The sequence below is a fragment of the Strigops habroptila genome, chromosome 4 (assembly GCF_004027225.2).
Source record: "Strigops habroptila isolate Jane chromosome 4, bStrHab1.2.pri, whole genome shotgun sequence".
Classification (NCBI taxonomy): Eukaryota; Metazoa; Chordata; class Aves; order Psittaciformes; family Psittacidae; genus Strigops; species Strigops habroptila.
The window spans coordinates 37739795-37763084 of NC_046358.1; the positions used below are offsets into that span (position 1 = coordinate 37739795).

Here is a 23290-nt window from a genome sequence, read left to right on the forward strand (position 1 = left end):
GGTTGCCAAAACCCAACAAAACAACCAAAAAGTGATCTCTTAATAGCAGTGGATTGTATAACCTTGTTGATGAAAGGGTTGTTCTTTAGGCAATTGGCAAATGCCTCCCATTTAGCCACCTTTGCTGATTCAAGGCATAGAAGAATTTTTTGAGGTGATTTTTCTTTATTGATTTTACACAAATCTTAATAACAATTGCACATTTAGAAAGTCTGTGATGATTAAGAATAAATATGTGTGGTTTGACCAGGAGAGAGTGGGACAAGGCTCCACAAGCCCTTTGAGGGATGCAAGGCCTTTACTTAAAGAGCACACCACCACACTTCTCTCAGTTTCTAATGTTTTCTTCGGCTCTTTCAATCCTAAAAGCCTTACAGGAGACAAATCACGAGGAGAAATGCCAGGTTTCACCGGCGTGAAGAGAGCAGTTTGTGAGCCAGGCGCAGGGGACAACCACCCAGCAGGCTCATAGTGGTCCTGGACCAGCTCCTGCATCAGAGAGCAGAGGCTGTGACCGAGTGGCTGCCCTCCCTGGCCGTCTGCATGCCCTTGAATGCCAGCGAGGTGGGGATGTCGCAGCTGTGAGGGGACAGCGGGGTGCCTCCAGCATGTTGCCAGCTGTGGCTTGCCATGTAGCCAGACGAGGTGGCGCTGTACGTCATGTAAGGTGACACTTGGGCTGGTGTCGCATAGGGAGGCATGGCTGGTGCTGACACAAAACTGCTGACAGCAGGGAGGCCATTGGGTGCCTGAAAGGAAAGGGAAAAACATTTCTAAGAGAGTAAGACAGCAGATCTGCTGTAAAATAAGGTGCCCTTAGACACTGCTCGGGCTTTGTACAAAAACCAGAGATATGGGGATGCCCAGGGAGCCACCCATAACCACTCCCCTAGATTTCAGGGGTACAGTGGCCCCCTTGTGCTTTGCTTTTAAGGCCAGCTACCCCGCATGAGCCCTGCACACCTCTTTCAGCAGCCTGTCCCCAACAGGGACCAGCAGCAGATGTTTAGGGAGCACAAACCAGGAGCAGAGCAGGAACCACAGAGCCTGCCCATGCGTCTGCCTGCCTTCCCACAAGCTGTTGTTCTTGGGCTCCTTAAGCCCATGGTTGCATCTAATTATTATATTTGAGAGCTACTGCTGAAGGTATTTGTGACACATTTGTCCCATCTCTCTCACTGAACACCTTCATCCTCCTGACAATGAGTCCCATTGGCTAGAGCAGGTTAGTTTTAATACTTGCCCCCCTTTCCCAAATTTTGCATGTGATGCTGGCCACTGTAGCCAGGCCCTCGCAGACAGTGCTGTAGCAGTTTAAGCTGGGTATTCAGTGACCGTGACCATATCAGCAGCAGGAGAGATGGGTCCATACCAGTGCCTTACCAACCCCAGCCCCAAAGGAGGGTGGGCTCAGCCCTGAGCTGCAGTAGACATGCACAGGCACAGATTCCAGGGCAACACTCCCCGGAGTGAGGAGGTAACAAGCAGCTGGGAAAGGTGGGAACATCTTAAACTCTTTGGTAACTGTTTGCTCAGGGCATGAGTCACAACTAGAGGAGGAGTAGTAGTAGTATTATTGATGATGTCTTTTAAAAATGTGTTTTCTAGGTACTCGGGATATAGCCTTGCAAATGTTCTTTGCTCACAGCTTCTGGTTTTTGTTCTGTGCACAAAACAATCGCAGGGCTGGGTCCCTTCCTGCAAGCTGTTTTCCTAGGTCCTTCCATAGGCTGGGGAGAAGAGTTTCTGTTTAAATAGAGAAGGGAGAGTCCTTCAGTCTGCTACAGTAGGATTTCACAATGAATGACTCCTTATTTAAATAAAAACTGTTTGGTGGTTTATTTCACACCCTGTAAATGCTTCTTCAGCAGAACAGGTACAAACAAAGATCATTTATCTGCTAAAGTTTCAATTTGTGTAGTGTTTATTTTTTAGGATTTGGGGTAGAATTCTTTTTCCAGAAATGTTTCCTATCTGAATATGAAAGAACAGGTATCAATTCAGCAAATGATGTAGCATCTGCCATTTTTAATCACCTGGTAGAATCGGACCTAACCTGGATTGTGGAGAGTTAAAAAATGAAACAGTCTTTTGTTTGTTTCTGGTAAAACTTGACATGATGTTAACATTTCACTTGTTCAATTCCTGTCTGGATCGCACCTGCCAAATTTCCAGTATTTACCTCTAAATGGCACTGGCCTGGTTTCAAGCATGTGAGTTTCCTACCAATGTAACTCACAGTTCCACTGGCTGGACTATCCTCTCATTGCCACTTGGGAAACCAAGCAGTAATCCTGCTGGAGTCAATATAAACGTGTACAGCAATCTAAAACAGCAGGAGACAGTGATGGGATCCCAGCCAGGAGCCTCCGATAGGTATATTAATTAGTACAAAACTTACAGCTGCAGCAGCAACATAATTGTCATTCCAAATCCATAAACACTTTGTTGAAGCTGAACTTGCCTTATTCTTTTGAAAATCCAAATATGTGACCTGACCTTCAACTCCAATTACATGTCCCCTACTGTGTCTCAGAATTCCACTTTAGCCTCAGCTATAAATATCAGTGTTTGCAACAGTACTAATTAATACAAACCTTCATAAAATTGCACTGTAAATTAGTACACTTCTTAAATCACATTGAAAATTATTTCACTGGATTTACTGGAAAGTAAAAAGTGTGACAAGCTCTAAAAAGCTGCTGTTCCCCAAGCTCCCTGCCTCTTCCAATGTAAAGTGCTTTTCAGAGGAATATAAAACAAGAACGAGCACACCTCTGTTTTTTGCTAACAAACAGTAACAAAAATCTTTGCACAGAGGCAGTAGAGCCATTAGAGCCAGGTTGTAACAGTAGGACATCAAAAGCCACAACCCAAGTGTCTTCTGCACAGAGAAGTACAGAATCCCCAAACGGATCCTGGAAGGAGAAAAGACCTAGGGCAAGTCGCTGAAGAGTCTCATAGCCATAGAGACAGCACAAACCTCCAGCCTCTGAAGCTCAGAAGAGGTTTCTTGGACTTTGCGAGGCCACCTTGCTCATCCAGTCTTGCCTACTCCCAAGCAGACTGGTACCAAGCACTGCGCTCAAAGCTGTACCTGCAAGCCCTATTTCAAGTAGGATTCCTCATTACGAGTGGTCAAGTCCTGTGAAACCTTGACTGTGATTTTGAAAGGATTTCTCCTAGGTTACAAAGGAGGCATATGTCCCTCCAGCCTCCTGTGTTGATACTGTTCCCCTTTACCACGTGTGGCTCTGGGAAAAACCAGAGCCTTCCTTTGCAATAGAGAGGAGAGAATGCTTCCCATATGCTGTACACACTGCCATGCTGTAGGATGGTCTCCAACCACTGGCACTTCCTCTTAGAGCTCTTTAGAAAAGACAGATGCTCTAACAGCCTTTTGTTTGATGAAGAATAAGACTGTAAATGCATCCTTCAAAGTTGTTCATAGTGCTGCATTATGCCAAGGCTTGCTTGACTGCTTAATGCAATCACTTTTTGCTGAGCACCACTCCCCCCCTGGCCATCACACACCAAGATTATATGGATAAAGGCAACTTTCGGTCCTCACGAAATCACTTCCTGCTATGCCCAGTGCTCTGTCCTAGAAAAAAAAAAAATCCCTGGAGGTGGTGACTGTGTCCTCAATTCTGCCAGAAACAGGGTATCCTCATCCACACAACCTGTCACATAGGACTCCTGGGCTGTGCCCTGCCTGACTCCACACTGGAGCAGTGTGTGGCCATATGCTAGTGGGCACGGGCTAGATCTGTGTCAGACAATGTGCCAACAAGCCACCTCTTTGCTGGTCCACTGATGCTCGAGCCCATCTCCTGGCCTCCTGCAGCTCCTACAGACAAGGCTGCCAAGAGCTCAAATTCTCAGCAAATTTGAGCTCCTGAACAGCTCACATTAATGCACGCATTGTTGATAAATATTTAATCCAATTGCATATATGTTCCTCTATTTCTTTTTATCATTGTGTGGCCTTCCTAAATGGTCTTAATGGCAAAAAGTAAAATTAAAGTCTCTGAACTATAATTATTGGAGAAGCCCTAGTTTGCTACTGAATTACACCGCATTAAACTACTTGGGTTGTTACTGATAAAACAGATAGGGCTTTACTGAAGATTTACTAGTTTTTGTAAAACCTTAATTTAAAAAAATACCTATCCTGATTTATAACAGACAGAACAACGTTTTTACCCACCTCCCTTTACTTAATTTACAACTGTGATAGCTGTTGTTTTTATAGTGTCTATTTTAAATGTGAGAAAGATCTTGCCCTAACTACTGAGGCGGGACATGGAGGCAGCTTTGTAGGGACCGCTGGTTGTGACCTGTCAGAGGCACCACTGCTGGAAAGCTGTTGTCACTGTCTCACTGAATTAATGAATCATTCTTATTTTTACTCCAGTGCTATAAAGCTTTGCCACTGAAAACCATGATGATGTGGATGCTAGTAGGTGCCTTCAGCCAAGCAGACAGCACTGGGATGAGTAAGAACTGGCCAGCACAGAGCACAGTTCTGTTACAGGGGAGGTTTAAACCATACCTGCAAAGTAGCCAGAGGCCTCCTTTGGCCCCAATTTAAAACTGATGGGATAGAGAAAACCTCAGTTTATGTGATTTAAAACTATGCTACACAAAAAAAATCCCGATTTTCATCTCTGACTTTTATCAGTGAAGGACTTGACCCAATAATTTTAACCGCAAGAGTTTTTACTTCTAAACAGCTTTAGATACAAAGTGTAGGTTATCAGAAGGGTTGAATCTTGCCTGTCAATCTGGCACATTTTACAAACATGACATTTAGTTAAAATAAATGGGGGGATTAAGTTCCGTGACCCTGTATATACTGGATGAATAATTCATCCTGCAGTATTTCAATAGGAGGAAATGAACATCAAAATCTAAACATTCATAATTAGGAGTGTGAGAACCCCATGGTGTTTATGGATTTTTAAAACCCTTAGAACTTGTTTTAAGTGCAGAGCTTCTTGAACCTGTTTTTTAAGTTTTATAAATATTTTTTTTTCCTTAATTTAAACCACTGCTTTTCAAAGGAAATCTAATTTTTTAAAGCAAGCAAACAAACATGGAGTTATAAATGAGTAAGAACCTCTACTGTGCAAGTGATGAGCGTTCCTGTTTGAAAGCGCTTTCTGTCCAGCTTCTACAAAGACCAGAGAGAAACATTTGCTCTGAATTTCTGCTTCTATCAATGTTTTGAGACAACTGATGGAATAAGAATTTCCAGATTTTAGAGCCTAGAACACATGACCTCCCACTGATTCACAAATTCAGTTAAACATGTTCTCACAAAGATACCTGCAAAACAACAGCAGTTGGGTCAGGATTGCAAGTTGGGTCTGGTGCCTTTCTGCCAAGTAACTGCTGATACGCACCAGTGCCAGTGAAAGGAATATCCAGGCCAGAATTCAAAGCCAAGGCAGACATAAAGTCTTGCTTTAAGTCACAGAAAATGATGCTGCTGTCTTGCTTTAGGTCACATAAAATGATGCTGCTGTCTTGCTTTAAGTCACATAAAATGATTCTGCTGAAACAAGTGGACTGCATGTATTTTCACCAGTGAAGGAGTTGGTTTAGTAGTTTTAACAGGGGGAATCTTTAAACACTTTAGGTGTAATCCTAACAAGAGATGACTTTTTTGTCATTGTTTTCAGCCTGCTTGGGGTTTGCGACGTAAAGGGAGGTCAGTGGATGAAAAGCTAATCTAGAACTTGTCTTTGGAACAAGTAATTTCCATTAGCTGTTAGACTCCTAAAAGTCAGAACAGTTCCTCTCCAAACCAGAGGTGACCACCGCACACACATCCTGATTTCTGTTAGGAAGGTTACGCTGGTATAACATGTCATACAGCTTCAGCCTCCTCTTTCCTGCACGGTAAGGAGAGACAAGGGCATGAGCTTTCTGGACAAATTTCCCAATCAACCCATGTCAGACAAACTACCTGACTTTTTCTTTTTTCTCCTGCCTTAGTCACATTAGTACAAGAGAAATACACAAGGTAGATTCCACTTTCAGGCATCATGGTATAAATCCAAATTCTATATTGTAATTAATTGATACTATTTTGTTTTCTTTCATCTCTTAATGTACTTTTTCTTCTCTGCCTTTTGCTTGCTAGATATGTGTTCTCTTGGTATCAAAATTAGACCATCTCCTGTGGTCCAGGAGGCTTCCCATGTGGCTTCTATAAATATTTCAGAAAATATCCAGAAGTCATAACATTCAAAACCACAGACCTGTATTTATGTTAGTTATCATTAATAGCAATAGTGCAAATCAACTCATGTCAGGTTTACATGAATATAAATGAGAGCAGATTTGATGCCACAGCTGGATGCCACCTCAGTTTTATAGCCAAACTCTAAAGTAAGTGTCCAAAAGAATTTAAATTATTCTTATTTTAAAGTTATTATTTCAAATTATTTGAATCAATTGTCCATTGTAATATAATTGTTACAATATTTTTATTATATAGATAATTTACTGCATAGACTAAGAGTGTATGTTTTGTAGGAGTACTCTAAATGTCTATGGAAAAAAAGTGTTTCTGAAGAAACACTCCAGTTACCTAATTCACCAGCCCTAATGAGCTTGGACAGTGACTCAGCCCAAACTCCCCTGCTGGAGTCAGCAGAAGTTCCCTGTGTGTCAAGACTCGGGGAACACACCTCTGGTGAATAAGGTTGCTGTTTCATTTGTATTTCTCAATTCTAACACTGACTTGGGTGGAATGAATCCTTCCTGTCCTTGGATCAGCAAGCTCAGCGCATTGCCTTGATCCTCCAGCATGGAGTCTTTCCCTGACAGCAAATGAAACAAATCTACAGAGGTATCACAACTGTGTTTCTGAGAGCAGCAGCTCCCCAGCAAAGTGGAGTCCTGGCTGTAGTTTGATCTGCAGGGGTGCTACTGTAGCTCCACAGACAGACCCTCTTCCTGCTCATTTTTCAAAATGAAAAACTTCAAAAGATTTCTGGAAACACTGAATCTTTTCTGAATGTCCTGAAAACACAATCGCAAAGTAGCTACTGGAGAAGTCATTTTTTCCACAGCAAGAGAAAAGCATAGCAGAGAGCAGAGCTGAATAGTCCTTCAATCAGAAGAGCAAATCACCTTAAAAACCCAGAGAATATCTCATGTTCTTAGTGACGTGCACATAATCAGTCAAAAGGTTATGGCAACAAGTCTAGGAGCAATCAAACACAAACTGCAAACATAAAGGAAGCAAACATGCTAAATCTCTCTTTTTAATTGGAGGTTAAATATGATTTATAAATCAAACCAACATATGGGGTCCCAAGGGAAGAGTAAACAAATTTTCCAAGTAAAACATTGGTGGCAGGCGTGTAATGGAAATGTCATTTAGGAAAATGGCATTACCTAAAGATGTAAGTAATACACCTATGTTTCTTTTAAGGTTTTTAAATGAATAACCTTAAACAATATTTTGGTAGAAATTGTAGTTAACTAAATTAGAACTAAATTCTGAAGCTGCTATCCAGTGCTACAGCATCAACGAAAACAATTACATGATCCTACAAACACTCGTTCAGACAGTGTCCCACTAAAATTAACGTGTCTGCACAGGTCAGAGTTACCTAAAGAAGAAGGATTACAAAAGTGAGCACGGAGTAAATTTCTCCAGCTGATGATAACACTTTTTATTAAAAATCCTTTTAAGAAAAATGTAATAAAATTGCTAAGCTGCGTTTGAATAACTTAGAGTTGGCCCTGCAAATGACAGTTTGCTGTCTTTTTATAATGCTGGAAAAAATTCCTGCAAAAATCTTTTCATATTTGACTACGTATCCAAATTCTTAGATGAATTAACTTATCTTAGTGAACATATTCCCCCGTTTAATTTTCTATTAATTTCGCTGCAAGAAGAAAAGAATAAAACAGACTCTGAAAAATGAGGACATTGTCATCGAATAATTTTGACGTCCAAAAAATCTTGAACGGAAGGGGAAAAATTTTGTAGGTATTACTTTGAAATATATGCCTTTATTTTTAAGAAAGACTGAAGAGCAGTAATACATTGGAATTGAGGAGCTTTTAAAATAACACATAGGCAAGAGGTTTACAATCAGTCCCTTGCTCAGCTGAGCTGGGTTGATTCCCAAAAGGCTGAGCATTGAAAAATGGAAAGAGGCCTTTCAAGAATAGAGAATTACTGTATTTCTCTTTAACTGTACATCGTGCAAAGCAATGCTGGTATTCTAGTTGAAGTCACAATTAAAACAAAGTTATTTGCTTGCTTGAGTCCTTTAAGATTCCAAATGTAATTAGTTACCCAATCCTATACATTGTCTCTTACACAGATGCCATTTTCTTTACAGTTATTGCGTCTGTTACTAAATTCAATTGCAATGTACTGCATGAGAAAATCACACTACTTCCCTGTAAAATAATGTTCATTCCCTTAATAATGAGCAGATCCCATTCCCCATGCTTAATGTGCTTTTTTATTAACTTAAAGTTGTTTCCTTTACTTATAGGCATCCCCAGCTGCACTGAATAACACAGAAATCAGATAATATCAATCGAGTGTTTTAACTATAGTTGCAACATGCATTAAGATCACTCTTAATTATATTTTCTTATCAAATTTTAAATCTCAGCCTCTTCAGGGAAATTAAAATCCCAGTTTTGGAAATAGTAATATTAACCTGAATTTACACACCATCACCGATCTTTTCCTAAAGGAGCCAGGGGCATTTTATGTCTTTCCAAAACAAACTAAAGCAGAAACAAAAGCAAAAAAAAAAAAAACAAACCTCTTTCTCAGAGACTGAGGAATCCACTACAGATACAACAGAGAAAAAGAGAGACAGTAGAAAAAGGCATGATGGAGGTGGTTGTAAAACCGAAGTGCCCTCTGAGGGAAAAGAGGGGAGCAAGAGTTTTCAATGCTCCTTCAGAAAAGGGATGGGTTTAGACTGTTTTCACAGTGAAGTGACATCTACCACATATGGCACACCAAGCACACACCAGTATGTCCACCTACAATGTCTCCCAAACAGATTATTGTGCAAGGCCTGTAAGTTCACTGACTGGTTGCTTTCCATTCATACTCCAGTTCAGGAAGGATGATATAAATGGGAGCCACTGCCTTTCCAGTGGAGATGCTGGATCTTTGTCCTGGTTTAAACCACGACAATCTTGAGATATATTCTATTTTTTAACAAACCTCACAACCAGATGGCCTCAAACTGGAGTGAAAACAAATTCTGTTTACTGTGAGCACAAAGCTTAATTTTGATTATGAAGACACAATTTGAGTCTCCCTCAGACAAATACACTGGTCTTACAAGGATAAAAGGAAAGCTCAGGAAAAAAAAATCATGCTATATAAGCAAACTCCCCTGAGTAGGAACTAACAACAGATTCCCATAGTTTTAGAACAGCTAATTCCCCCTTGGTATTTTGGCAGAATCTGGAGTCAGGCAGGGCACACACGGGCATTAAACAGGCAAATACAGTGAAAGGAATAAACATTTGTGCATTCTACACTGATGGTTAAAACTATAACGTATTAGCAAAAGGTTCTATGAAAAAATGACATTAATATAATGTGTTTAACAATATGTTGTCATTTCAATATGGTGTTATTTAAATGAAATTGAGGTTGGAAGGAGACTTATAGAAACACTAAAGATATTCTTGATGGCTAGAAGCTAGGCAAATAGGGAGTCACACCAGTAAAGTCCTCACTTTGTCCTCTTGAGGAGGACAAAGGTGCAGGGACCTCTCCCTGTTCTTCAGGGAGAACCAAAACAGTGGTCTCCTTCGTCTAACAAGACTCTGATGCCGCAGAGGCAATTACTGGGAAGCTGGTAAGTTAACGAGGGTGAAATCACAGCCCATCAATTACTGGATGTCCATGGCCATTATGACTAGGTATGTAGGCAATTCCTAAGAGCTGATAAATTGCCACAACAATTTCAAACACACCATACAGACTTTGTTTACTTCCCACTCTACTGCAAGCACCAGAAGTCTGAACAGATGAAGTCCTATCTAATCCCCTTTCCCCTGGCACACTGCTCCTTGACTGTGATAGGTATCTTCCACCACTCCCACTTTTCGGTCCCTGCTCCCATTTGCTGAGGCAGAGCTCCTGGTGGGTTGGGGACCTTGGAGCAGAGGGTGCTCAGAGTGCAGTTTGAGTGTCATTATACCATTCACTCACCTCTCTGACTTTCTTTATTAGTTTCATCCCGGTGGAGGGCCCTGAAGCCATGTGGGTTGGTGGGCATGGCACTGTGTTTTGGCCGTGGAAGCAGGTGGCCAGTAAGAGGCAGGTCTCACAAATGGGGTTCGAATGGGGTGCCATCCAGATCACCTGGGAAGGAATCGGGTGCATGTAGTGGGATCAGCTCATGCCCCTCACCCACAACATGCAATGACATGGATGCCTACACCTCGAGCAAGCCATCTTAGTGACAGCGTTTTAATAAGAGGCACTGGTCTGGAAATCCTATTGAGAGTGACTCAGGACCAGACGGTCTCCAAGCCAAGGTCTGAACCCCTGCACTGGACAGAAACTCTGCTAACAATACTGCTAGGTACCACAGCAAGAAAGCAAATAAGCAACTCTCCTCAACACCTTCCTCCTTTCCCCCCAGTCACGAGTGAGAAGCAGAAGGTCTGGACATTTACCATTGATGGATTTTGCACAGACCCATAGCAGGACTACAACTGCTGGAATCCTGAGTTAGAATATAAGATGCCAAATAATGTATATGCTAATTACTTTTTTTTTCAATAAACAATCTGTATATGAGGGTTGTGTAATTGGCCATAACATTTAAGGTTACATTTTCATCTTATTCCCAAAGAAGTTACTCCATGTTGCAGGTTCTAAGCATTGCAGATAAAAACAATTACAGATGCTTTGGTTACCGCATATACAGTTCATTGTTCATCTACAATCAAAGATCAGACTAAATATTTACATTGCCTACATTTTCAGTGCAAATAATTGTCCAGAATTGCACCCACAATTATTTGCAATCCCTTGCTCTAAAATGGAGACTTCCCTTTATGTGCTTACAGCATACAAAGCTCATGACCCCTAATCAGAATGTACTCAAAGGACAGGGAGGGCTATTCTAGTAAAGCTGAAAACTCAAGCCACTAACAGCTGATGAAGTTCAGCTGAGACAGAGATGAAGTGGTTGCTACCTTGGCATCTGACAAGGATGTCAGAGGAAGACTTCACTCAAACTCCATTCACACACTGAATTAGGGTGTGTTTTCAGCAACTCCTGTAGGTTTGGGCTCAGGCCTCCGAACAGCGTACCCTTCGTAAGAGTGAGCTTGCATAACCACTCACTCTTAGACCCTCCCCCAGTTACAAGCTTTTTACCATTAGTGAGTATCAGCTCCCTTTGGCAATGTGCACATCTGCTTCCTGCAATGCATACAGCAAATAACTAAGGGAAAAAAAAAAATCCAAATCTATTTGCCTCAACAAGCCATACAGGCACACAGCAGGTCTTCTGCATTTTCATACATGTGTGAATACAAACCACAACCTTTTTTCAGATTGCACATCTATGATGTCAGTCCAGAAAGTCACGAGCATCAGATGTCTGAAAATTGAATTTTAAAAATGGTACATATTTATTAAATGTTTTAATTTCAAATGCAGGATACAAATGGGTTTGTACTTCAGTGATTTCAGCTGCTTTTCTTTTTAAATTGATGCAGCTGTCAATATAAACTGCGTAATGCATAAAATACTCAGAATATTCATCCTTTGCATTAATAATACAATTATTTGCAGAAGCCATCCCCCCAACACCACACTGAATGTGCCTCTCTGTATAAATACTGCAATACAACTGAGCTGTGTATGAAATGTGTATGACCCAAAACTATCAAGCTCTCAGAAAAATCTATTTTCCTTTTCAGTTTCTCTGATTCACAGTCACTATTTGCAAAGCTGTATGACAAATTTCTGAATATTATGCAATGGGAAAATATAACGCAATTGCTTATGTATAAACAATAACTTGGGACATCAGGTAATTAAAAATGAATAGAAACTTGACAAGGCATCTCTGTGATTTCCTGGGGAACATTTGGTACAGAATCAGTCTGCCAGGTAGAGTTTTCAATTCCTCAGGCCCAAAACATAGCAAACAAAGGCCTCAGAGACACCAGAAAATTCATAACACTTTAAGTGAAAAATGTTCTACATCCAGAAGTTCAGTTCTGTATTAAGCAGGTGTGACTGTGTATTGCTGAGGCTAAAATGTGAAGTCTTCCTGCCCCTTTTTTGGAGTCATTTCCTAGGACAAATTCCCATTGATGCATGGGGCAAAGGGTGAAACACAGCCGTTCAAACCCATTGCAGAGACCAGCCCTGGCTGCCAGCTGACAAGTCTGGGACGTCAAGTAAGAGTTTTGCCTGAAAAAATGCCTGTGGGATCCCATGTGTTAAAACAAATTTATATCATTTAAAAGGAGGGATCAAATACATGTATTTTAAAAGTACAGAACACCCTGTTCTTTGGGCTCAATTTTTCTTGTCTTTGTCATGCAGAGGGACTTTTCAGGAGATTGCTTGAAAAGTAAAATATTATCCTCCATAACTAAGACTGGAGAACAAGTTCTTCGCTTGCCTAGTAGCTATGGAGCTGTTTGCAAGCTGTGGGCAGGTGAACCTTGAATGTTGCTGATGCTTAAAATATATAACTAATATTTGTTGGAAACAGCAGAATTCTGTATCGGTCACACAAATCCTTTGTTAATGTGCTTCAGAGCACATTCTCTCTGCTCCTGTTGTGTAATTGGAAAGACTAAGTAAAACATGCACGCTTGATTCCCTGCTGCTCCGCTCCTCTTGTAGGCGCCTCTGACTTCGGTAATACAGACATAAAACTGGAATATTAGAGAACAGTCATTTCTCTTCTCTACGGGAAATGTGCTGTCTGCCTTCTTAAGACCCAGCTTTTGTAATGAGCTTTGCCCAAAGGAGATGGGGAAAGTAACATTTACCCTGAAGTCCAAAGACAGAGCCTGTTACACTGTAGTCCTTCTGGCATATAAATTATGACTGTGACTTCCCCATTTTTCCACCATTCCAGTTATCCTCTTCCTAGGTTCTCACAAGTGAACCAATGTTTTCTCCTGTCCGCTGCTCATCCATTTACACTCAAAGCAGCACGCTTTGTGAGAGACTGTGAAAAGATTCAAGGAGGTCAGAGACTTTTGGTGAGACTTTACTGTCACAGGCTGTCACCCCAGACTCACTGCGCTTCAGCCAACAGACAGCTAGTAAGTCAGTGCTATGAGCAGCAAGAGTTTGGTTCATAACTTTCACTTTGCACCTGGTTGGAACAAATCTTTTGGGAAAATATCAATGTAAAAACTGCAAAAAAGAAAAAAATCACATTTTCACATCCTTACTTTTTACAAATAGCTTCTAAATTAACAGGGTAATAAACTTGTGACAGACAAAGCAATTAATATACATGTGAATGAGTTCTCTGGTAAGCAAGTCTGAATACTACATTAATAGACTGGTCTATTTATCAGAATTTTCCAAAGCCAACTTCTATTTACTCATATCGTTATGGGACGGGAGTGAGGGGGAATCTTGTCTGTGTCTGCTCTTAGTGAGCAGGGGTCTGAAAATGATCTTTTGAATAAATAGTTTTTAGCTTTTCTGCCCTTTTAAACTCGCTGGACAATGTATTTTGATAAACGAATTCCATTTTATTAAGAGCAATTTGCTTCATTTTTAAATAGCAAAGACATCTAAATTACATTTATCAGGTGATCTTTCAGGTTGAACAAAACTTTTAAGACTGGTCTTGACAGTAGAACAGGGATATATTATGAAGACAGAAGCATAAATATTGAGAGACTGAAAAAAGATAAAAAATAGTTTCCAGCACCAGCATCGAAAATAACCCGATTTACATAACAATTGTTCCTCAACACATCTGTTAAGGTAAATAAAATTCCAACAAAGTCTATGGGTTATAAGACTATGAGCCGGATCCTGTGAATATTTCAGCAGAATCATGTGCAGAAGGCCCATCCTGGAACCTAGGACAACACAGTCACAGTATAACTGCCCTTAACAGAAGAGCGACAAGCTATTTCCAGCATTTTTAGTAAGACTGCTAACACTTTACTGTTTCATTTTTAAAGAAAATTGTGGAAGGATGAATATTAACACTAAACCTAACTCTATCTTTAACCATGCAGTGATGGCTATGCTATGGTGCACATTCTCTGTGATATGAAATGAACAGAATAATAATGGGACAATAGAAAAAAGTAACACAAAGCAAATAGGACAGCGTTAAGGATGGCATATTGTTTGTAAGGCAATATATGCAGTGAAGTGGTTGTTCACTTTTGGGGCCTACAATAATTCCCACTCTGCCTCCTTCACCACTTTGCACGCATTCCCATAGCTTGTGCTGCCCATCTTGGATTCAAAAGAGTCTGATTCATCTACTCTCAGCACCACATACAAACTACAAAAGTCTCCTCGACATGGAATCCAAAACCAGACACAGAACTAGAAAAATATGTCCAAAACCTCTGTCTTTGAATGGGAACACGCTACACAGAGATCGTGGTTTTTCCTCGACTTTGTTATAAGCATAACAAACGAATGGCCGGGAAGTCAATGTATCTGAGAAACCTCTGATACGTTTTGAAATGTTTCCATTGCATGGAAAAAAAGTTTTCGAAACCTGTGCTTTCCCAACGAGTAACAGTTGAATCTTTTATAGCTTTTCTCCTGGCATGGGATTTGATTAGCAAGTACAAAGATTTAGACAGAGATTTATTAAGTAACAGTTATATTGTGTAGTAATTAAAACGTAGGAAATTCGCCGTCTACTTAAGCGTTTAAAAATGCTTAATGTAGGAAGCAATTACACCTCATTTTCAAATTATGCCCCTGCCTACAGAGCACGCTGCGGACAGGGTAGACCGCGGCTTGGAGCGCGGCGGTGGCAGGACGTGCCCGCTGGCTCGGCCCGGGGCTGCACGGTCTGGGCCGGGGCGGGGGCTCGGGGCCGGGCCGGGACAGAGCCCCGGTGGGCGGCGCGGCGGGGTCCGGGCGGCGGGCGGGCAGCTGGCGGGGGCCGGTGCGCGGCGATTCTCGAGTGTCTGCTGTGCGGGTTTTGCCGCGGTGGCGGGGGTAGCGCCGGGAGCGTGGGGCGGCAGGGATGCGAGAGCTGCCCGCCCCGCCAGCCCTGCGCCCTCCGGGAGCTTCTCGGGCAGGAGAAAGGCGGGCTGTGGGTGCCGGGGGGCTGCGGCAGTGTGCCGAGGGAGGGAGCGGAGAGAGGAGCGGAGCGGGGAAGCCAGGCTCTTTCCTGAAGTCGCCAATCTTGGCGGACTCGTTTGCAAACCAAAACCGACGGAAGGCCGGCACCGGCTCCAAACCGAGAGTGACAGCCCCGAGCAAGGGTCGCAAGCCCGAGGCGGAGCTCAGGGGCCCTGTGCACCCCCGCCCTCCCCCCCCTCTCTCTTTACCTGGCTGTACTTGACCTCCTGCTCCACGGAGCTCTTCTCCAGCCCATTCACGGCGTGCTGAGCGGTGGGGGGGAAGCTGTTTCGGCCCAGGCTGCTCCATTCCTCCACCTTGGGGTTGGGGTAAGGCGAGGTGTCGCTTACTGCTGGGAAACACGAGGGGAAGGAGGAGTTAGAGGCAGGAGCCGGAGTGCGGAGACCTGCGCTCCGGACTGGAAACGGTTCCTTCTCCCCACTGGACACAGCCTGTGGGGCAGAGCCTGTCCTTCGCCCGCTACACCTCTCTAACTCCCCGGGGATCCCCTGGAGAGGTGATCCGGGGGGGAGAAAGGTCCCTTCGTGCAGCGGAAGACAGCAATCGCCAGCTGAGTCACACGTCCCCGCGCCCCTGTAGGGGAGGGAAGGGCTGCCCCCCGGCACTTGTCTCCAGGGATCTCCTAGGGGGATTCACACTCGTGTGTATGCGAGTCCAAGGACAAACCATACCCCCTGTTAGAAATCACCCGGACACGGCTGCAGATGAACCAGCCTCCAAACAAGTTTGGGACGGGGGAAAAAATAAAAAATAAAAAGAAGAAGGAAAAAAAAAACATAAAAAAACCACGAGAAAAAATATCACAAAGAATAAAAAAACCAACCAAACAAACAAAAAACCCAACCCAAAAAGAAAACACGACAAACGAAACACAAAAACAAATTAAAATTCAAGTAGTAAAAAAAAAAAATGGAAAATTAAAAGGAATGAAGAGAATAAACGGAGAGGGGAGGGATAAAGTCTTGTTGTTTACATACGCATCAGCCGCGGCACGGGAATACCGGGCTGTGTTGCATGCGGGCTAATTCCCGGGGCCTCCGAGGAGTTGAAGGGAGGAAAGGGGGCTGTTGGGGGGCTCCCCCGAGCCAGGCCCTGTCGGAGCCTGCGGGGCTGCTGTCCCGGCCTGGCCGCCGTGGGAGACGGCTGCCCCGCCGCACTACCTCTCTCGGCCCCTCGGCGGGGCTGGGGAAAGGCACAAATCTGAAGTTGTCTTAAGAAATTGAGCTCTCTCGGTGAGCGCCCTTTTCTGCTGATCTCACACTTTCCCATGAATAGGGGCTTCCTTTCCGTGTCAGCAAGGTCAGTTTATCCTATAAATCAAGGGCGAGCAGCCCCCATCTGCGGCATCGGCCGCGCAGCAGCCCTGGCTCTCTGCAGGGAAGGGGAAGGGAGGAGGTTTTACGCTGCAGAAAGATGCGTGCAGCTCCGAGGTCTGAGGGAGACGGACAGATACCGAGGCACCCAGCAGTACCGTCAGAGGCCCTGCCTGCCAATGTGGTGTTAATAAAAGAGGAACTCACTAAAAAAAAAAAACACCAAAAAAAAAAAAAAAAAAAAAAAAACCACCACCAACCGACCTCCATTTCTTCTGTGATGGTAATGTTCTCATTCTTCTTAATGTTTATTGCCAACACTACCTCTCCCCAGCACAGAGCAGAGATTGCCAGGCATGTGTTTAAGTCGACTCAGAAACACATTTGGTTGTGCCACTGTGGTCTGAGGATGAAGTTTATATCGTGAAGTAGAGGGCAAAGAAGGACAAAACTTGTATCTTCTTGTATGCATGAATATAAACAAAACATGTGTATGTGTGTTACTTGGAAAAAAATACCACCTTTCTAAGAAAAATAAAATTATTCTGCAGTGCCTAAAGGATAAGTTTGCATTTGAAGTGCTGCTGGAACCGGATTGTTGCTGTTAAAAACGCAGAAAACAGGAATCGCAGGCCCCCCCCCCCCCCCCCCCCAGCTAACTGAGAGGGAAGAGTGGGACACAGAGATCGCTGTAGGCAAAGGTTATTTTATGCTGTTGTTTTAACCACTTTCAGTGTTAGTTCACTGGCAGAGACCGAAATGGAAAAAATGTCCCTTTCTCTGCGGCAAAGCATAGCCGGCTGCTGGGAGACGCGACGCAGTTGCCAGGCGGAGAAACAGAAAGAAGGTGGAAGGGATAAAAGAATAGAATTCTGGGGGTTTGGTTTCTCTGGACCACCGCTTCGGAGGAAAATACACCATCAGAATGAAAGCAATTAGGTGACATTTGAACTTCCTGCCGGAGCAAATTTGGCCTGATTGAGAAAACTAGAGAAAATGGACTTCTCGGTAACGCCAAGGCGGCGCCTCTGACCGGAGGGCGGCAGCGAGCCTCGGCCGGGTCCGGGCGGCCGTGGGGCTGGAGCTCAGGGCCCCTGAGGGCGCCGCACCCCGGGCCCTTCCCTCCGGCCCCTATCGCCACTGCTCGGGTCACAGCGGCAGCGGTGAGAGCCGGGATGCACCGCCTATTGGTCCCCCGGCAGCCCACTCCGGGCTGCCGATCAGCCCGTGTCCCTAGGCGCATTCTCCGGTAAGCTCAGCGCCCGGCTCGGGCTGGGGCAGACGCGGGAAGAGCCCCGAGATCAACCACGGAACCTCGTCCTTCCGACCCTTGGAGAGGCAGGAGCCCAAGAGCAGGGGACTGAAATGAGCCGGCCCTGTCTGGCTGCCCCAGTTCCCCCTCCTCACCTTGGTCTGTGATGGAGCGGATCCCCAGGATGTCCGTCACCGAGTGGGAGGACGGCCACGTCCTGGGCATGGCCATGGTGCTGGGGAGCGCTGGCACCCCGGGAGGGGTGGGCACCTTGGCTCCTGCAGCAGCGATAGGGCTGGGGTAGGAATAGATGTGGTTGTAGGGCAAAGCAGGCTGTGGAGGTGGCGGGTGCTGCTTGTAGGACTCGTAGTGACTCTGCTGAGACAGGTTCCCAATTTTGTTCCGGAGGATGCGGCTGATGGAGCTGACCGACGGCACGTTGTATTTGTCGCACACGCCGTCGGCCAGCAGGCGATCCCGGATCTCCCAGGCGAAGATGCCCGGATCCCTTTGTTTGTAGGTCCGGATGTGTTTTACCACCGTGGGGGTGGTGACCCGAGGCTTGCTACCCCCGATAGCCCCCGGTAGGATGGAGCCCGTCTCATTGTAGCGAGCCAGGATTTTGCTGACACAGCCGTGGGAAACGCGGAGCTGCCGGCTGATGTCACACGGTCTGATGCCCAGTTGTGCCAGCTCCACAATCCGCAGTCTGATGGCATTGGGCAGGGGTCTCCCGTTGACAAACACCCCCCCGAGCTGGTTCACTTCCCCGAAGGCAGGTTCTGTAAGCAAATGCACAAACACAGCCGTCGGACACGGCGAATGGCTCAAAAGGAGCGCCTGAACTGCTCCTCATAGCGAAGTAGATGTCATAGCCCGGAGACCCCCCGGGCACCCCCTGCACTCTTCGTTAGAATAGCGGGATGGCCTCAAAATTGAGGAGGGGGAAAGAAGGAAAGAAGGAAAAAAGGAAAGAAGGAAAACTCCGTGGCAACAAATACGGGAGCTCTCCGGACTATGCATCGAGCATATTCAAAAAAAAAAAAAAAAAAGCACATTCCAGAGATGAAAAACGAGATCGCTCCAACAGACAAATTAGCTTTATTGCCACAGGAAAAAGGAACACGAAGGGAACAAAAAGAAAAGAAAAACATTTTCGAAGACGGAGGAGGGGGAGGAAGGAAGAGTAGTTGAGGAAATTCTTCTACATCTTGGGAGAGGCAAGGGCGGGCAACGCGGTGCTTCTGAGTCGCGACTAACTCTTTAAAGACCGTTTCTGGTGCTGTTAGCGCCTCTCACATAACAGCACAATTACACCAGGCTGTAAAACAAACGTGCTAAAATGTTAACTGCTAAGACCGGTGTCAGGAATAATATACAACGTGCCACAGGCTCCAGCCATCCACTCGGCTGCTATCCGGCCTCGCACTCGCCTAATAACATTAATAACAAACCAAGCAGTCATTAGCTTTCTCTCTCCCCTGCTCCTGACCCTTAACGTGTTCTTACAACTTGTACGAACACGAGCAAAGTCAATAAGGGAGCTGAGGCGACGGCTCGTGACGGCGCATGGGTGCTTCCCCCTCTCTTGACAGCACTTGAACCCTCCTGCGGCTCCCGGCCACTTACCCATTCCTCCGAGCGGGACACCTCTCGGGCTGCCCTAAGTCCCAGTCGGAGACCCGTGCCCGGCGACAGGCTCCCAGCCTCCCGCGCTCCCGGCTGCACTAGCCCCGGCGGCTCTCTGAGCTCCACCGAGAAAGCAGCAGGGGCGGGAAGGGAAAAGAGCTACAAGGAAATCTGTTTCCTAAGGAGAGAGCCTTGACTTCTGCATTTCAACCTCAGGGCAACGTGGGCAGGGCTGGGCTGGGCTGGGCTGGGCGCCGCGGCCCCCCGTTCCCCCGGGCCCGCCCTCGGGGGCGGCCCCACAGCCCAGACGCCCTCCCAGTGGCCAGGGGAGATGACAGACAGCGCGGGGCCGGTGGCCCTTCCGCTCTGCCCTGCCACCGGGCCCGGCATCTGGGCCCCGCCATGCCGCCGGGGCTCCTCCGTACCTGCCCGGCGGTAAGTTCCGCGGTCAGCGCAGTCGGTGCCAGGGCGGTGCCGAGCAGGGCCGGCGCTGTGGTGGGTCGGGGCGGGGAGGTCGAGCAAGCAGCCCCCGCGGGGCCGGGGCACCGCCGGACGGCAGGCGGGGCTGAGCAGGGCGCAGCGCCGGGCACCCCCCGGGCACTCCCTGGGCACTCCGGGGCTGCGGGGCCGCCCCTCCTGGCCCTTCTCCCAGGGTCAGCCGCCGGGAAGGGGGCTTCGGGGCTCGCAGAGAGGCTCCCGCTTTCCCCTAGAGAAGCAGAGAGTTGTCTTGACACCCGCGCGACTTCCCCGCGTTGGCTTCGCGGATGCGGGAGGGAAGTTCTTCCTTGGCTACGGTCGCCTTGTTACAATAAAGCACTTTTTCACTAACGAGCATCTCATGGGTGGTGCACGAGAAGGCTGTGAGCAGTGAGAGTTGAGCCATTTTTGGTGGAAATCACAAACAGATCGGGAAATGAGCTGCAGCTTCGCTTGCCCCGGCAGGCAACGGGACGGGGCTGGCAGCACCCGGGCATCGATAGGGACGCCGGTACTCCCTGGCCGTTCGAGGCTGGCGCCAGTTCTCCTGCAGTCCCCAAAATCACCAAACACGGCCCCTCGCCGAGCTGTAAAACGCCAGCGCCTCGCCGCTGATCTCAGCTTTATCAAAGGCACTGCTGCGTATTAACAGTTAAAAGAAAAACAGACGAAGCTGGTAGGAACTAAAGTATGTGTGGGTCACGCCGTGTCTGTGGAAGGGGTGTTTGGTTTGGCATTAGGTGTGCCGATCCTGCTCCGTGAGCTTGTGTGTGTGCCTCTTACATACATCCCACGCACATCAGGCTGCGCACGAGATCACCGGCTTCCCGGCTCCAAACAAGGATTTATTACAGGTTTCTTTTTCTTTTTTCTTTTCTCTTTTCTCTTTTTTCCTTTTCTTTTTCCTCTTCCTTTTTTTTTTTTTTTTTTTTTTCCTTCCCGTAAGAATCGTTCTTATTTCTTTTGGGTTTGTTTGTTTGGGTTGGGGTTTGGGTTGGTTGTGATTTTTTGTGGGTTTTGTTGGGTTTTTTAGGCGGAGGGGTATTAATAGAGTCTCGAAGGTACAGGCTCTATTAATTACATACAAAATTAAATGCAATAATGTGGTGACAGGAGAGCACAAGATATCAGCTAGTAAAATATGAAATTGATGTCGTTGGTGTCTATGAAATATATAAATATTAATTGTGTAAATATTTATTGTAATTGAAATGTTTATAAGCTATTTTCAGAAAAAAAATCAAATTAATAGAGCTAGATTTCAGTGCCTGCACATATCGCAATGAGTGCAGATGGTTAGGAACAAGTAGGGTGTTGCAGGACACGGCCCAGAAATTAGTAGTATGTTGCAGACGTTTTGTGGTAGGAAAGCGGCGATCGTGGGTCTTCCGCAGGTACCTCTTTATTTGATCGGAATATAGGCGGACACTTCTGTTTCCTTCACAGGGATTAAAAAAACCAAAAAAACAACAAAAAGAAAAGGACAGAAAAAAAAAGAAAAAAGCAGCAACAAAAGACAACCCAACAACATCAATTTTTCTCTGGCAGTTTTGTGGTTATTTCAGAAACGTGAGCTGCCCATTCAGAATATCACATTTGTAAATTAGGGTGCTTCCTCGACCCAAGTTAGATTGCCTTGGCAAAGGGGGCACACGCACACGCGCGCACGCACACCGCCGCGTGAATTCTATGGTCCTAAGGCGACAGTATGCTGCGCAGGCAATACCCGCAGGCATTTGCTGAATCCAGAACCCTTCTCAGTGTTGTGAGCTGACCTGCTTTGGACATTTTAAAGGCAGCAGGCATTGAACGAATGGGACCCAGATCCAACCTTTAATTAAGTTAATTATGCAATTAAACAATGGAAGGGGGTGCGCTTCCGTAAAACTTCCGATCCGCACTAACAGCGTACTTGTCCCCGAAGTAAAGTCGATAGAGGGATCCCCGGCAGCTCCTGGGCTGCCTGCCTGCTGCCCCGCAGGCGCATTCCCTCCCGTTGCTTCAGCCCGGTCCAGTGCTCGGGCGCACGGCTGGTGTAAGCCTGGCCCCGCCACTCCTGAAGCTCTCCAGGGCTGCCGGGATGCTCGGGCGCGCCCCGGCGCTGCTCTCCCACGCTGCCCGAACAGCTTCTCTCCCCATCCGTGCCTATTGTGTGCACAGTTGTGTCCTTTTCTCCCCCCTCCGCTGTGTCCTCCAACCTGTCTGTTCCCCCTCCTTCACTCTCCCAGCCCTCCACCCCCGAGCCCGCCTCTGATCTCCTGGATATTTGGTTTCTTTCCCTTTCTCAATGTGTGTTCCTGAGGTGGTCCTGTCGGAAAAGCTCGTTTACTCTGCTCGGGTCTCCAGTGGTTTAAGGATAATGTTTATCAGAAGTGAACGTGCTCAACTTGTTTCCATTCAACTGCTGAGTGTGGGCTGAAATACCAAAGGTCACATCTACAGTGAGTCGGTAGAGGGCAGGGGGAGCCGAGAGGAATACGAAAACATTATAACACACAACAGCCTGTTGATCGCTTCTGACCTGCCTGGCAAAAAGATTAATTTTTTGTTTCAGGTAGGAAATCACTGAAGAACCGAAGGGAAAAGGCGACAGAGAGAGGAGGGCGAGGGGCGCAGGGTCGGGGCTCCTCCACTCGGAGAAGGGCAGGCGTAGCCGGGCAGGGGCTCGCCCCGAGGTGCGGCCGCTCCGCTTGGCAGCCGCCCCGGCACGCACCCGCGCCCCACCGAGGGGTCCCCCCCGGCTGGGCAAAGAAAAGCGAGGGGGCTGAAGGAGACTCGGCAAGGGCCAGCCAAGAGCCGGGTTTCCCCTCAAGCTCCTTCCCCTCCGTGGCGGAGAGAGGGACTGAACCGTGCCCTCCCGCACGATGCTGCCCGAGCCCCAGGTGTCTGCGGCTGGTCCCTCAGGGGTCACTGCCTCTGCCTGCCTGCCCCGGACATCGGGCCATCGCAGAGGGGAGCTGGGGGCTACTTCCCCGCCTCTCCCTTCTCTCAAAGACTGTCCTCTGGCCCTCTCTCCTCCACGAAATGGACTTGGCGTGAGTAGCCTGCAGCAAATCGCCTGTACGGCAGCAGCCCCGGTACCGGCGAGGCGGTGGTCGGCAGCTCCTGGCTCCCCCCGCCCATGAAGGCCTTCTCCCGCGCTTTCTGGGGCCGGGGGCCTCCCGAGAGTGTCTCCCGAGAGCTGGGAGCGGGATACCGGCGCGGCGGCATCCCTCCTTCCCCGCCGGCTGGGCTGCGGTCCGAGAGGCGGCCGCGGCCGCCAGC

The 23290-nt window shown here is 46.5% G+C and overlaps 1 protein-coding gene across 1 annotated transcript; it reads right to left on the reverse strand.

Moving 5' to 3' along the window:
• Nucleotides 1-494: 494 nt before the first annotated feature.
• PAX9 (paired box 9) lies at nucleotides 495-19553 on the reverse strand. Its single transcript, XM_030482230.1, has 5 exons — nucleotides 19550-19553; nucleotides 18076-18702; nucleotides 15544-15686; nucleotides 10226-10378; nucleotides 495-749 (listed from the first exon to the last, which is right to left on the reverse strand). Exons 1-5 carry the CDS (start codon nucleotides 19551-19553, stop codon nucleotides 495-497), a joined length of 1182 nt encoding a protein of 393 aa, XP_030338090.1.
• Between the last annotated feature and the right edge of the window lie 3737 nt (nucleotides 19554-23290).

Coding starts and splice junctions, on each gene's coding strand:
- PAX9 (XM_030482230.1), bottom strand. Junction 10,379..15,543: donor AGGAGGTCAAGTACAGCCAG/GTAAAGAGAGAG, acceptor ATTCCTTCCCAG/GTGATCTGGATGGCACCCCA. Junction 750..10,225: donor TAATAAAGAAAGTCAGAGAG/GTGAGTGAATGG, acceptor CTTTCCTTTCAG/GCACCCAATGGCCTCCCTGC.